Genomic DNA, 12,912 nt, shown 5'->3' with positions numbered 1-12,912 from the left:
TTGACATCTTCCGCATATTTATGAAGACTGCATATGAAGCTGGTGAGGCGGCACAAGTTAGGGCATCAGCAGTTCATCAAACTAAGATTTGTACATTTGTAACCTTCAGTTGTTTGAGCATCCTTATGGCATGCAGAATTTTCATTTAATAATAGATGTCCACCAGGCTATGATGGAAGTAGTTACCACATTAGTAAACATTTGATTGTGCTGGCAGTTAGCTCTATGCCATAATTTCTACGAAAATCCATTTAAAACTGAGAGAAAAATCAAAGGTTTTCATTTGCTGTACATTGGACTTTGGAAATATATAGTATTCAGGTACTATAGCTTGCAGCTAACTCTCACAATGTATGTTATCTAAAACTGCTTGCTTTCTGACGCTGTTTCTTGCTTAAATGGAAACCATATGACTCAGACCTATTAGACCATCACATAGTTGGTAAAGATGTACTTTAATGAATGCAGTATGAATGAGGAAGCATAATAAATGTTAATGGTGAAGAATTCTATGTTAAAACTTGTCACTTAGATATAAACTACAGATACTATAATAGATATATAGTACTGTAAAGTGCACAACTAGTGATCTGTAGTACTGGCTTGAAAGAGAAACTGCAGGGGTTTTCTTTGATTTTTTTCATATCTGAGAATTAGGTGTAAGATGTAAATCTAGACTTGTCTCATAATTCTGATAGCCCAATGTGTAAAGCTTCCTTTGTTTGATGGAGACGTGGCAGGGGAAAATCCCAACTGGATCAGGAGTGATAAATTTTAAGATCTGTTGTATCTGATCCTTTCCTGAGCTGATTTTGTCTGTTGATTGCTAATGGAAAGTGCAGTTCAGAAGTATAACTTCGCATGTGGTGGTTGTGAAAGGCTGCAGATGAATGCACTTTGAAATGAAGTGATCTAGGCAAGGATCAACAGTTACTTTATGTGAAGGTCTGATATGTCTGCTGGGCTCTGGAACAGAGGTTGAGAATTTGCTACAGGTCTGATAGAATTCTGTATGTAAGACCAAGGCTTCTAAGGGTTACATCTTTTGAGCTATCAGAGAGAAATATCTTGTATTACTGTCCTAGAAATATGGAGGACATATATATATATGTCCTACTCTTTTGGTTAGACCCATAACTTGCCCACTTAAAGCCCTAATGGGCACAAGTGTTTAATCAATGTCTTCTGGTCTTCAGCATCTGAAAACATACACAGCTTCATAGATACTTGGAGTTAGTGAACTTGTCTGGATGTTTTCAGTCTTTAAAATTCTTCTCCAGATCAGTATGCATCACAGTGTTTACTGTTAATCTGTAGCTGGAGAATACAATAGAGGCAAAGCAGCCATCAGATGTTAACTAAGTAAGATTGTTTTTAGGCTTCATAGTATATTCAGTTTCTGGCATCCTATATGAGACAAATGTGGTGTCAGTTGAAATTGTTGGGTTTGGGGTGTGTTTTTTTTTTTTTGTGACTGCCTTTTTTTATAAACTACTTCTGTAAAGGTGCTCTTAGATGGTAAAAGTATTTAAGGGCCTGACTAATACACTGTGGTGTAATAAACTGTAGGTGATATTGAGCAGAGGAGCCCTAAGATTACCTGAATCTGAAAGTAAGAAACAGTTCATAGAATCCAGACACTCTGTAGAAGAAACGAAAGTAAACTTCATGTTGTGTTAAAGAAATTTACTGTAAATAAAGAGTCCATCTATAGACTATTATATCCTCTGTAACATTTATTTTAAGTAACCTGCTTTGCTTTTAAAACCCTCCTAATTCATCTGGTAAGGTAAATGATATATTCCAACAATATAATCTTCAAGTAGACAATGCTGACATGTCTCATTTTGAGCTCATTTAAGACCTGTTAGCATGTTTCAGACTAGAGTAACCTATTAAATAAATACATCAGGGAAAAGCTTTTACTGGTAATGGTTGTTTTGCTTAGGTGACTATGGCTGTAATGTATTGTGAGTACATCTGGTACTTGGGTGCTTATCAGTGATCTTTTTTCCTTTAGGCGGTTTCCTAGAAACATGATTGCTTGCTGGTCTTGATCTCACAGCTTTGTGAAGACTTCTTCTCTGATAATGTCAAGTTCAGGCTACCCTCCTAACCAAGGAGCATTCAGCACAGAACAGAGTCGTTATCCTACTCACTCTGTCCAGTACACCTTCCCTAGCACCCGGCACCAGCAGGTAAGGAGACATGAGCCTTACAAATCTAACAAGAGTATAATTCAGGTGCTTGCTGTGCCAAATGGGATGTATTTTATTTCTTTTTAAACCAATGTAATAAAATTCGTTCACATTTGAAAACAGTGGAGTTGCAGACCACATGCCCTGCTGAGAACTGCCAGTGTTGCTTAGGTAGATAGTTGTGGGGTGGTTTGGTTTTGTTTGCCCTCCTTTTTTTTTGCTGAAAGCACTCCATTTTGCTTCTTTAAGATTATATATGTATCTGCTTTTTTACTTGTTTAGTTTTATGTTGGGGTTTGGGGTTTGTTTTTTGTCAGAAATCCAAGTTTTATAATTCTAGACCTTTATCACAGGGAATTAATATAAACTTCCTGGTTTTATCATTGGGTTCTTGTAGTTTGAATAAATTCACTAGGGATCGTGTTCTTGAACTTCTGCTGTAGTTTTGCTTGAATTTAGTAATGGTTAGTCGTCATACTAAATTTGTCCAATGTTAGTGTGGCTGAGTCCGTATTCATTGATAGCAATGATTTTCCAAGAATTTGTGAATAATCTGCCTGCAGTTAGTGTACATGTAATATGACTGAAGCATTCTGGCTGTAACAAATCCTTTGAGAGTCTGGGCTCTTGTGGCTTTTGTGGATACTAAATTTTTACGGCGAATTAATCTCCTATTAGGCCCAGGAGCATAAGAAGTACACCCATAGTTATCTTCCATCCTATGTAAGGAGTATTTGGCTAGATCCTCTGTAAGCTAAATGTGGTGCTTGACAAAACCTGTGTGCAATGTGGGGAATGTGAATCTGAAGTTAAAAAGTTGTGTTACACTGCTTTTTTTTTCTGAAGCAGCTATACCAGTGCTTCCAGCTACCTGTGTTCTGCTAGCCAGAACTGGAGTAATGATTTCTAAGAATCTCCTGCTTAGTTATTCCTGCTGAGCATTCATTCTGCCATCCTGTGCTCTCTATGGCATGGTGGGCAGTGGAGAGCTAGCTGTTAGCTTTAGAACAGTTCAGGTTTCTCTCATTTTAATTTAATTCTCCTGCTACAGACACTTTAGATGTTTTGTTCTACTTACATGTTTGCAAAAGGATATTCAAGAATAGGAGCTTTTTGGCATGCTCCATATTTATTTTCAGATAATTAATAAAAACAAAATCATTATGGATAATGACTTATTGTGTGTCTTGTAGAGCTTCTCTTTGGTTAATCGCAGCTGCATATAATTTTTTAAAGTAAGTTTTTGCTTTTGAAGACGCATATATACAAATTGTCTTGTACCTCACTTTGATGATAAATGAAATGCGTCTTGTCTGACTCTTAGTTCTAATTAAATGTCTGATGTAAAAATGTTTTGAGGTGATAACAGAAGAAATGGCTTCAGGGTTGCTGAAATATATTCTCATTTTACCACTTTGTGGTTGGATGCGTGAAATTGATTTGAGTGGATATTTTTCTACTGCTGACTCATTTGTGTTTTGGTAGAAATTGTTGGGTGAAATTCTTAGCATAAGTGTTTAAAACTTAGAACTGCCATTTACAAGCTTTTATTTTTTGAGCTGGGTTAAAGTTTTAGTGGTATGGTCTTGGTCTGTATTTAGTATCTTTGGAAATGATCATTCCAGGACGCCAAACTCTTTTGATCCTGTTTTCTGTACCTTTGTTCTTGTTAACATCAGAAATGTCTTTCATTTAGGAATTTGCAGTTCCCGATTATCGCTCGTCTCACCTGGAAGTCAGTCAGGCAACCCAGCTCCTGCAGCAGCAGCAGCAACAGCAGCAGCAACTTCGGCGCAGGCCTTCCTTGCTTTCCGAATTTCACCCGGGCTCTGACAGGTGAGGATTCTGGTTTTGAAGTATGTGAACATGAATCTCCCATGAGTCTGTGCTTTCTGTAAGGTTAGTTTCAACTTTTGAACAGAAAGGATTCTGTGTTTCATAGTTTTTGTCTAAGTACTGGATTTTGTTATGCTGCTCGTTGTTGTAGTAGTGTTGGTCTCCTGCGCTTGAGTGTTGTAGCTGTTGTGTAATTCCTCAGTCCCTTTGGCTTAACTAGTGCATTTGTTTCATAGACAGGAAGTGACTGTCTGCTTCACTTTTCCCAGATCTCTCCTAACAGCAAACTTCTGAGAATCCAAGTGCATAGCACAAGCTTTTTCATGCTGTTTAGGCCAGAAGTGTGTAGAGTTTGTACCTTTGGATAATTTCATCTTGATGAGTAGAAGCAGCAAGTGCAGGAGTTGTTAGAGTGAATACTACCTGTCATATTTTCTAGATTAGGCTTGTTTATTCAACAGATGATATCTGTGTGGCTGGGCAAGTAAGAAGAAATAAAGCTAGTTGGGTACTTGAGTTGTAAGAGTTGTAAAGCACTGAAATGTGGCAGAAAATGGACTTCTAGGCACAGAGGACTAAATGGGAATGTATATTACTTTTGGCAAGACACTTGACAGCTCCATATCATGTGTTTTAAATATCCTTTTTGTCAGTCTCGTATACCACTCCTGTCTCTGTAAGTAGCTGCAACTGATCTGGGTCCAGTAGGTGAACTGAGGACAAATGGAGTGCACGCATACATTGAATCATATGGTGTAACTTAGTTTCATCTTAGTAATATCTTCTCAATAAAATGGGTTACTTCATGGTGGATATTGATGAATGCTCAAATGTACATTAGTATTACTGGAAGGTTGATAGGTTCAAGAAAGTTTTCAGGCTATATTAAGCATTCATTGACTGTATACCTGAGGAATATTGGATGTACTCTGAAAATCAAATTTAGAAATTAAAAACGCACTATAGATCAGGGTATGATGAATTGGATTGTAGTAAGTTAGCAAGAATATGCTTCTGTTAAGGGGAGAGGTTACTATATGATTTATGCTTCTCAATTCTTTAGCATATTAGTATGCTGATGTGCAGTTGTAAGCAAGTATTATTGCTTATAACAAGCTCTTTTTTTTCCCTTGGACTCTTAGTAAGTATATCTGCTAGGGACAGCTATATGCTGGATTACTGCTAGCAGTTTATTTTGGTTATAACTGAGATAACCTGGTTCTGAAAAAATACCAGTGATTAATGTTATTTAAATATTATTATATCTTAAAATCTCATTAGAATATTCCCAGAAATAACTTGGTGATAGTGAAACCTGGGGCTTGTGTCTTGCCTTCGTCACCAAATGCCAGTAAGGCTCTGCTTTAGTGCTGAGAATCATAGTAGCTTGTAGAGTTCTCAGAATGTCAGTTTACAGCAGAAATAAATCCTCTCCCCCTTTTGTAAATTTGTAAAAGCTTATTCAGTAGTTCTGGCAAAATACAGGAAACTACTGTCATCTCTTCAGTGGCACTTCATAGGAAGATGTTGAAGCATATGAGGTTCTTTTATGGACATCCTGTGCATTGCTCTGTAAAGGAGCTAGTGATAGTGTTCTGCATTTTTAGGAGGAGGAGGAGGTTTTAGATGACTCATGGGTTGAATCAATGACTGTTTCTGTCATAGAGTAGTGTTTTAGTAGAGATCAAGTTCCAAATAGACTCGTGGCCCATTTCAAGCATTCTGTGTATATTTGAAAATTATTTGACTGCAAAAAGGAAACAATGGAGCTGTTGTGGCCATCTGTGTTCAGTGGAATATAATACGATGTTTATCTCATGGATTTTTTTGTTTACAGTTTGAATCGGAACTTTGATTTGAACAGTGTCATTGTCGCAGTGGTTAAGTTTCTTCGGGTGCTTGTAATGATGGGTATCTGTTTAAACTGTCTTTTAAGACTGAAGAAAACTTTGATTTTTTTTTTTTTTTGTGGATTTTAACCTGTATTTTAGGAGATCATACTTAGAAACGTTTGTCTTACTGTTTAGAAGGGGCTTCACTGTATTGCGTCTCCTGTATATTTGAAAAGGGTTGAGAAACACCAAATATTTTTCTTGTATGGACAGTATATATTTTAATAGTTTCTCTCTTCTGTGTATTAGGCCTCAGGAAAGGAGAACTGGATATGAACAGCAATTTCATCCAGGTCCATCTCAGACAGATCATGATTCACTGGAATCTAAGCGACCACGTCTTGAGCAAGTCTCCGATTCCCATTTTCAGCGTGTCAGCGCAGCTACTGTCTTGCCTTTAGTACATCCTCTGCAGGAAGGGTTGAGATCTGCAGATATTAAGAAGGTAAAGCCTTTTCTGGTTGCAGTGCTGAAGGTGTAAATCACTATGTTGTAGTGAGCAAATAAATTCTTTGCTGTTAGGTAATTTTTTTTTAATTTGCTTAAGGCTCATTTTTCAATCCCAGAAATTTAATGTTGCACGTTATCACAAACTTGTCATGAGTCAGTGTTACTCTTATAGAAAGAACAAGGAGATAAGTCTGCCTCAAACACAGTAAAGAGTCTGATGTTCTGAGTTGCCATTGCACTCTTAAGTTATTAAAAACTCATTTGCAAAATGATTAAGATATAGTGCATGAAATATTTCTGCTTTACAATTGAAATCTAGTGGCAGATTAATGTAGATCTGTTTTTTTCTGTAATATTTGTATTGAATGGTCAAAGTACACCCTTCCACCCCCTTTTCCTTAAGCACTTAAAACGAATCTGCTTATTTACAGAACAGTAATTCTCACTGCTTCATTTTGGGTGAGGGTAGGACAATGTAGTTTGGTGTAGATATTTTTTATTGTAGATACTGAATATTGGTGAGAGCTATTTGTATAGAGCAGACCAGTCTCTCTAATATTTAATACCTTCTCTCATGTGCGCACACAAGCATGCAGCCTCACTCACCAAAAAGGCGCTGTGTGACTTCTGAAGCTCAAGTCCCTAGACCCAGATCATGTAAAGAAAAATTTCACCATACGGATTCAAAATCTAATAGGCACCAGACTTTAAACAGTTGATTACTTGTCTTTTCTCTGCCATTCCTTTTATCACGTGAATAAACTGTGAAGTGAAATTATGATAGCGTGTGATTTTTTTAGTAACTCGCTGTGTTGCATGGCAAAGATCAAAGGGGGCTGGAGAAACTAAGCGATATTAACATGTTCACAGTAACTAAGCTTTTATCCAGGTGCTACATGTGGAAATTTACTGTCTCAATTTACCAATACAGCCTAGTATTATCTTGAGGAGAAGAGGCATTCAAACATGTCATCAGTCAGACTGGCTTGGATGAGGGCTGTATTGCTGAGCTAGCATTTACCAGCTAGGTAGTCATGGAGCATGATGGTCTGAGAACATAAACAAAAGGTACAACTGTGCTGATGTTAGAACATGAAGCATGTTGAAATGTGTCGTTTGGAAACGGACAAAAAAAACCCAAAGACAAAAAAATCAAAACCAAATAAATAGGGACCTGTCCTCTCTTAAGTCATCATTTTTAAGTTGTGTTAGGTTCAAGAGAACGTAACAACATTTATAACCACAACTAACTCCAGATGTACTTTATCAGGCTGGTCATGGTTACAAGAATATCCTCTTCAGTGTATGTGCGGAGTATTGAGGGTTGGCTCTCAAGTAACCTTTCCTTTAAAGATAAAAGATACTGTTTACTTTTAAGGAAGATAAGGGAGATGTTTTGATCTTATTTCAGTTTCAAGGTAGACACTGAAGTGTCCTGTTATTTTTGAAGGTGGACTTTGAAATTACGATATCATAAATGGGCTGTCAAGTTAATTCTAAAATATTTAGAGCATTAATAAACGGAAATATTAAACTTTAACTCATTTCCTCAACAGAGATATAGATAAATGGAAATTCTTTTCAGTTCATGCATGCTGGTTTAATTACTGAACACTCATTCACATGTTAATCAATATGACTGATTTCTCTCAATCTCCCCCACCACACTGTCCATATGAAAGGACCCGGCTTTTGGAGGAAAGCATGAGGGACCATCTTCTCCAATTTCTGGTCAGCCTTGTGGGGAGGATCAAAATGCTTCACCTTCAAAGCTGTCAAAGGAAGAATTGATACAGAGCATGGACCGCGTAGATCGTGAAATTGCAAAAGTTGAACAGCAAATCCTTAAACTGAAGAAAAAGCAAGTAAGCATAACAGACACTACTGTTATCTGCCAGTGAAAAAGGTGTGGAAAAGCTTCATTTTTGGTGGTGGTGAATTTTTTTGTTACATGAACCAAATGAACAAGCTAAAAAGGGAAGATTATGCATATGATTTTGCTAGAATGTTTAAACAGGTTGGACATCATGTAGTTTTAAACATTTTTGAAACTAGGAGGAAGCCATAGAGGAACACCAACAGTAGATGGATTTATATTGAACTTTAGATGACTGGTGAAACAAGGGCGCTGTGACTGTAATGTCAGCTTTAAAGATGACTGCTGAGTGAGGGGAGACTGTCATCTTTCCTCTTTCACAGCCTATGCAAGGGAAGAATCCTTGCATGCATCTCCAAAACCAGAGCTTGTACAAAAGTCCCTGGATCATCTGTTTCCACAAGGGCAAGAAATCCTAACATCTGGAGCTAAGGTCAGCCTTGGGGAAAGTGTAGTAGGTGGGATGCAAGTAAACGGAGACAGCAGAGAAATACAGGAGGAAATACCACGTTTTTTAGGTGGTCCTGGCTATGTTTTGCATAAGAGAACTGCACTTCAGCCGCTGGAGGCAAAGGAAACGTTTTCTGGCAGTAGTTGTTGCTTTCCCAGTAGCTGTTGTGGCCAACTAAACCCACCCTTCAATTTAGGCATCTGTTATTCATTGGGAAAAACAAAGTCCTTGTCTCCTTTTCCTTTTAAGGCTTTCAAAGATCCATAGATGTAATACCAGCTTTACCTTTTTATTCTTTCAGTGGGACCTCTGTAGGAAATAAGTTGCACAATAGGATTCGTTAACTTGTATGTCCAGGAAAACAAATAGACAACTCTGGAGTGGTGTGTTCTTATCGCATGGAAGCATTTAATTATGTCTGAATTTTAGAAGCCCCTAAAGTGTCTTGTAGTTTTAGTGACCTGTAAAATTTCTTTCAGCAGAAAAATCCCAAGGATGTCACAACGTACCTGGCTGTGAGTTTCTGTTGCTTGCTGTAATTGAGCCTGGGTTTTTCCTACAAAACTTTCAGATTTGGAAATCTTGCGTGGCAGTATAGCACATTCTAGCCACTACTGCATGACAGGATGGATCCCTAGTGTCAGAAGTTCTTTGTTGTATCTTTGTGGCAGGCATGGATGAGGGAGATTTACAATTAAAAAGTGAAGATGTCTCTGAACCAGATTTATTTGGTGTGGAAGCAAATCACAGCAGTGTAGCAGCTAGGAAAAGATTACAGGTTTTTTTTTTGCTGTTGGTATTTTTTTTTTGCTTGTTTGGTATTGTAACAATCTTGGAACTTCAGTACATGTGGAGTGATTTATTTCTGAAGTACGTTTGGAATGATGAGGAATAGGTTAGGACTTTTTCTGCCTATTTAAACAATGAGACAGTAGTAGTAGTGACACTGAAATATCTAGAATGTAGAAAGTGAGCACTGTGGATGATTTCCTCCGTGAGAAGGCAGGTTTGGTGTTAACTGTTCCCCAAAGTTAATACTTTTGCTTAAACTTAAATAGTGATGATAAATGTGACAATGTCTTTAAATGTCAAGCTAAAACAAGTCTTTTTCAATGCAGGTGAGTCCTGTAAACTCTTAATTTGGTTTACTAATAGTACAAAAAATAGTCTTCTTACCTTCCTTGTTGGCATTAAAATTACTTCATTCACTCCTTGTCAGTTAAGAAGACGAATAACAGGCGGTGCTAACTGTTGATCGGCTGCATATTTTATCTCTGGTGACTAATTACTGGTAAGGGTAACATGGTACGGATGGCTGATTTTCTTTCTTTTGTCTCTTAGCAACAACTTGAAGAAGAAGCTGCTAAGCCTCCAGAGCCAGAGAGGCCTGTCTCCCCTCCTCCAGTGGAACAGAAACACCGCAGTATTGTCCAAATCATTTACGACGAGAATCGGGTAAGAGCGCTTTTTAGTTGAATAGCGTAGCTGTGAATCTGACCCAGCTGCTAAAATTCATTACATCTTCATTTGCTTCTGTGGAGCAGTTTTTGCTTCATCTGTTTTATTGATTTGCCCACCCCTCTTTTAATACCCATTTACTTCTTTAAATGAATGACATTTTCATGACTGTTTGTGATCACAGGATCCTTCTTTTATCTTGCAAGCACTCTAGGGAAACACATCTGTGGGTCTCATCCCTAGACCCTGGTGTTCAGATGGGTATATATGAACACACACATGATGGGTATGAAAAAATGCTTCAGAAATTAGTCTTAAATGCTCTTTTCCTCGCATAAAAACTGAGAAGCTTGACTGAAGGCCCAACGTTTAAATTGGCTGAAGGGGAAAAGCTGCATATGTTGTAAGATTACATGCCTTCTCTTTAAACTCTGACTTCTGGCACTTTGTTTAAATGAACAGATATGAAGAAGCAGTATGTAGGTGAATTGTGAGCTTGTGTTGCATAAGTGGTGACAAAAGTACAAGAGATCAGTAGATCACAAACAGCAGCGAAGTGCTTGCTGCTTTTTTTTCCCCTGGTAGTTTGAGATTAGTGAATTGGATATCCGCTGGTTTTGAACGTATTTTACTCTTTTGTGAGAGCAGTATATGTTTGTTTAATTTCCCAATTCTGTTTTGTAGTTTAGAGGAACATCTAACTTCTGTTACAATAGACTATTGTTGCAAATTTGAGGTGGTAAAAAACTGCAACACAATACTAGATTTTCTAGAGTAGAACTGTATCCCAAACATTCCATTCAGTCTGTTTTCCCCTTTCCCCAGCTCTCTCTGAAGTTTGATGTATTTACTTAATACAGAACATTGAGGCAATTACTGTGTTATAAGAACTGATGTAAGCAATGTACAGCAATATGTACATCTTAGTGGGCTGCTGTGCTACTCTTTCTCTGCTAACTGGTTACTGATGGATTCTACAAGAGAATTTTGAACTTGCTATTGCACTCCCTATGTTGTGTATGTGCTAGGAGATGAGGAATCCCATTTCTGTGTTGCCTGAGGTGGAGTAGTGTGTCAGTATATAGTAATCAATTAGCTGCTTCTGTTTGTGTAGCTGTTCGTACAGTATTCTATATACAAGGGGAATTACCAAACTTGATTCATTTGTGAATCAGTTTTAGCACTTGTTTTGAGTTCTTATATCAGAAATTATGTGTCATGTAGAATGGCAGCATTGATTGGCTTAATACTAATAGCACATGCCAATACTCACTGACTTACTTAAAGGGTTATTAAAGATGTATTAAGCCATTTGTGTCTGTAGCACCTGTTTGGTATCTCTTCTGCAGTTGTACAAGAGGACAGTCCTTTGGCAGCTGTCATCTTCAAACCATACAGTTTAGGATAATTACTTTTGATATTCAGCTACTGTTGGTTAAAATTTGGCTAAGATAATAGGGCTAGAGTTAAATTTTAAATCTTTTGAGACCAGAAAAAACAATGTACCAGGGTAATACTATAATATTTTCTTGATATACCATTACTTTGTGCAGCCGTGAGTTCCAAATACTTCCTCAAGATTGAATTTACATGGAAAAAGGTTAGAACTTAGCAAAACACTTTCTAATAATAACTGCTTAATGGATTAGTCCATTCTATATTTGCAAATGCCTTAGGGCTAACACATACAGCTACTGGGGGGAAAGAAGCAAATTTGAACTAGATTGGGTTATTTCAGGTAGCCTTCTCTTCTGAGAAAGGGCTTTGGAAGACAGTACAGGCTTGAAATTTGTGAAAGCCAGCTGTCTCATGTAGAGCTGCCTCCTTTAGGGTCAGAATTATTTTGAGGTCTTCACCCAGTGGAAGGAGGACCTTTAATGAACCTCCATGTTTGTTTACGTACACATTGATTCACACTCTCAGGCTTGGCAATTGGAGGATTTTAGTCTCTTAATTCTATTTTCCAAAGTTAACTAATTTTTGTTTTACCGGACACCTCTCTTCCTCTTAACAATTATTTGCTGTATTATTTATTAAATGAACTGCGGTAGTCAGTTTCTGCCTTTATGCCCTGTCAACTTCCAAACACAGAGATCAGAGTAGTAACTGCACAATTCAAGTACAGGTTTCTTGATTTGCTGAGGCAACATTGTAGAAGTAGATTAAGAAGGATATAGTTTGGGCAGAGAAGGGTTTAGCACCTAGTGTAAGTGAAAGAGTTCAGATACACTTCTGACACTGATTTCAGATTATTTACTTGGACTGTACAAAAATCTTGCTTGCAGAAAAAAGCAGAAGAAGCTCACAAGATATTTGAAGGTCTTGGTCCAAAAGTTGAACTGGTAAGTTGTGCTTGGATTTGGTTTTGGTTTTGATCCCGTCTCTCCCTCCCTACTGCCTCCCTTTATGTCTTGCTAGTTGCTGTAATTCTGTTGTGATGAACAGATGTAGTTCTGTGTGTATGTATATAGGAACTGTGTGCTTAAATGTGAATTGGGGCTTGATGAACTGATTGACCACATAAGTGTCATTTTGAAAACAGATTGGAATCTACTTGAGAGAACAGTATGGAAAAAAAAATAATACTGTTATATACATAACTAGTTATAATCTAATTTTAAGTAACCTGTGCTTTGTGTTGAATATCTTCTAGTCCTTTCAGATTGCTGCATCTCAGATTGAGTGCACTGTTAGCAGAATACTAAAATATTGTTAAATACGTTGCATGTACTTTTAGAGTTACATACATTG

General features: G+C 37.5%; 1 protein-coding gene across 7 annotated transcripts in view; it reads left to right on the top strand.

The window, feature by feature from the left end:
• Nucleotides 1-12,912, top strand: part of NCOR1 (nuclear receptor corepressor 1) — a 65,847-nt gene that overhangs the window by 12,363 nt on the left and 40,572 nt on the right. For 6 of the 7 annotated variants that reach the window (XM_057415362.1, XM_057415370.1, XM_057415384.1 and 3 more), the window contains exons 2-7: nt 2,021-2,198; nt 3,895-4,034; nt 6,176-6,371; nt 8,059-8,241; nt 10,045-10,158; nt 12,447-12,503. In XM_057415362.1, coding sequence (XP_057271345.1) covers nt 2,091-2,198; nt 3,895-4,034; nt 6,176-6,371; nt 8,059-8,241; nt 10,045-10,158; nt 12,447-12,503 — 798 coding nt within the window. In that variant the 5' untranslated portion in view covers nt 2,021-2,090. Of the gene's footprint in view, nt 1-2,020; nt 2,199-3,894; nt 4,035-6,175; nt 6,372-8,058; nt 8,242-8,600; nt 8,686-10,044; nt 10,159-12,446; nt 12,504-12,912 lie in introns of those variants that run through there. The other variant, XM_057415392.1, reaches the window with a different exon arrangement.

The sequence above is a fragment of the Pezoporus wallicus genome, unplaced genomic scaffold (assembly GCF_028554395.1).
Source record: "Pezoporus wallicus isolate ANWC-B61680 ecotype Strahan unplaced genomic scaffold, APGP_CSIRO_Pwel_v1 contig_8517, whole genome shotgun sequence".
Lineage (NCBI taxonomy): Eukaryota > Metazoa > Chordata > Aves > Psittaciformes > Psittacidae > Pezoporus > Pezoporus wallicus.
The sequence above is the reverse complement of the archived record's forward strand: the minus strand, read 5'-3'. Positions and strand labels throughout refer to the sequence as shown.